The following is a 1,577-nucleotide window of genomic DNA, read 5'->3' as shown; positions in this document are numbered from 1 at the left end:
AAAAAGACATATGAACTCTCTTATAGAAGAGTACTTAGGTAGCTCGTCTTACTCTAGTAATATTCCGTCACGTGAATGTTATTACGAGGTTATTGACGTGAAACCGCAGAGCATATTGGGAAGTTATTGAAAGGTTTTTGGAGGTTTATTGCTAGGGTTAATGAAAAGGGTTATTAAAATGAAACCGCAGAGTTTATTGAGAGGCTATTAGAGTGGAACAAAATAGGTTATTGAATAACAACATAGGTTATTGAGGGTTTATTGAGGCGTTATTGGAGTTAATGCCTCAATAACCCCCAATAACCCGCTCAAATAGCCTTCACGGTTTCATTTTTATTTTTTTTAGGTGGGTCCGATATAACACACATGACAATATATTACTAGAGTCCAAACGTACTCCATATAGAATGATTTCTTCCCCCATAGAGCCACTGGTCAGTAATCAATTCTAAATAATTTAAGCAATGCTAAACTAAAACAGCGTTCGAACGAAATAAAAGTTACTTACAATCCGTTAAACATAAAGAACGAACTTCGAATTAATTGTTAAATAAGAATATTCAAGTTCAGCCATTACTACTGTCTTCTTCATTATTTAACAGACTCCTCTGTGGACTTCGAAATCACTGAAAGTGGAAGAAGCTGAGCAGCTTTGCTATTATTATATTCTTTATACTCGCCATAGAAATATGAAGCAGTGCCCCAAAGAGAAAGAGCTAAAGCAACTCCTTTCTCTCCATCAAACTTTTCGTGGAAGAAGAAGACTGCGAAAACTTCTGTAACGGGTACGCAGACAGCCACGATAATGCCGCCGAGCAAAGCGGAGGAGTATTTAATGGTTCCCACTACACCTAGTAAGAAGAACTGAGCAAGAACGGCGGCGAAGAAAATAACTTGGTAGTACTCTGCCTCACCATGCCCACCAAAATGCTTCCCCTCTCTTGGTATCGCCTTCAATTTGTACATATAAAAGTGAAAAATAGATAAGGGGTATTTACATAAATAGCACACAATTCCTATTTATTTACATATCCCATTTAAACCTAAACATTTTTATTTACACATAACAATCAAATGTTTAATACTACATTAAATTGGCACTTTTGTCATTTTTAAAAAATGAAATGTACTTTTCATGCATAAATTTAAAGCACCAAAACTTTACATATGTAAATATGAAAGTTTAGATAAGAGATATGTAAATACATAAGAATTGTGTGTTAGGTATCTAAATTACCCCTCCAAAAAAAAGAGAAGCCATGGTTGTTGATTTTGATGTATGAAATTTAAAATTTGAAAGGGTTATATAAAATCCATAAATTATTTTCAATATGTATAAATATTAATGACATTTGATTATTTTTCTACTTATAATAATAATTTATAAAATAGGAAATTTACATACACACCATGCAGTTGTTTTGTATTTACATATCTAATATCTAAAATTTAATATCTAAATTTTTAATATATTGATGCCATGAAATTATGCATGAAAAAATGCACTTCACTTTTAAAAACTTAATAAAAAAAAATATTTTTTATTCTGATATTAAAGATTCAAATGCTATATATAT

General features: G+C 31.5%; 1 protein-coding gene across 1 annotated transcript in view; it reads right to left on the bottom strand.

Annotated features, from left to right (window-relative positions):
* Nucleotides 1-460: 460 nt before the first annotated feature.
* LOC110036374 (purine permease 3-like) overlaps nucleotides 461-1,577 on the bottom strand; it is a 2,621-nt gene continuing 1,504 nt past the window's right edge. Inside the window, exon 2 of the mRNA XM_020740806.1 lies at nucleotides 461-951. Coding sequence (XP_020596465.1) covers nucleotides 592-951 — 360 coding nt within the window. The 3' untranslated portion in view covers nucleotides 461-591. The remainder of the gene's footprint in view (nucleotides 952-1,577) is intronic.

The sequence above is a fragment of the Phalaenopsis equestris genome, unplaced genomic scaffold (genome assembly GCF_001263595.1).
Source record: "Phalaenopsis equestris unplaced genomic scaffold, ASM126359v1 Scaffold205678, whole genome shotgun sequence".
Taxonomy (NCBI): Eukaryota; Viridiplantae; Streptophyta; class Magnoliopsida; order Asparagales; family Orchidaceae; genus Phalaenopsis; species Phalaenopsis equestris.
Note: the sequence above shows the minus strand (reverse complement) of the source record. Positions and strands in the feature narration are given on the sequence as shown.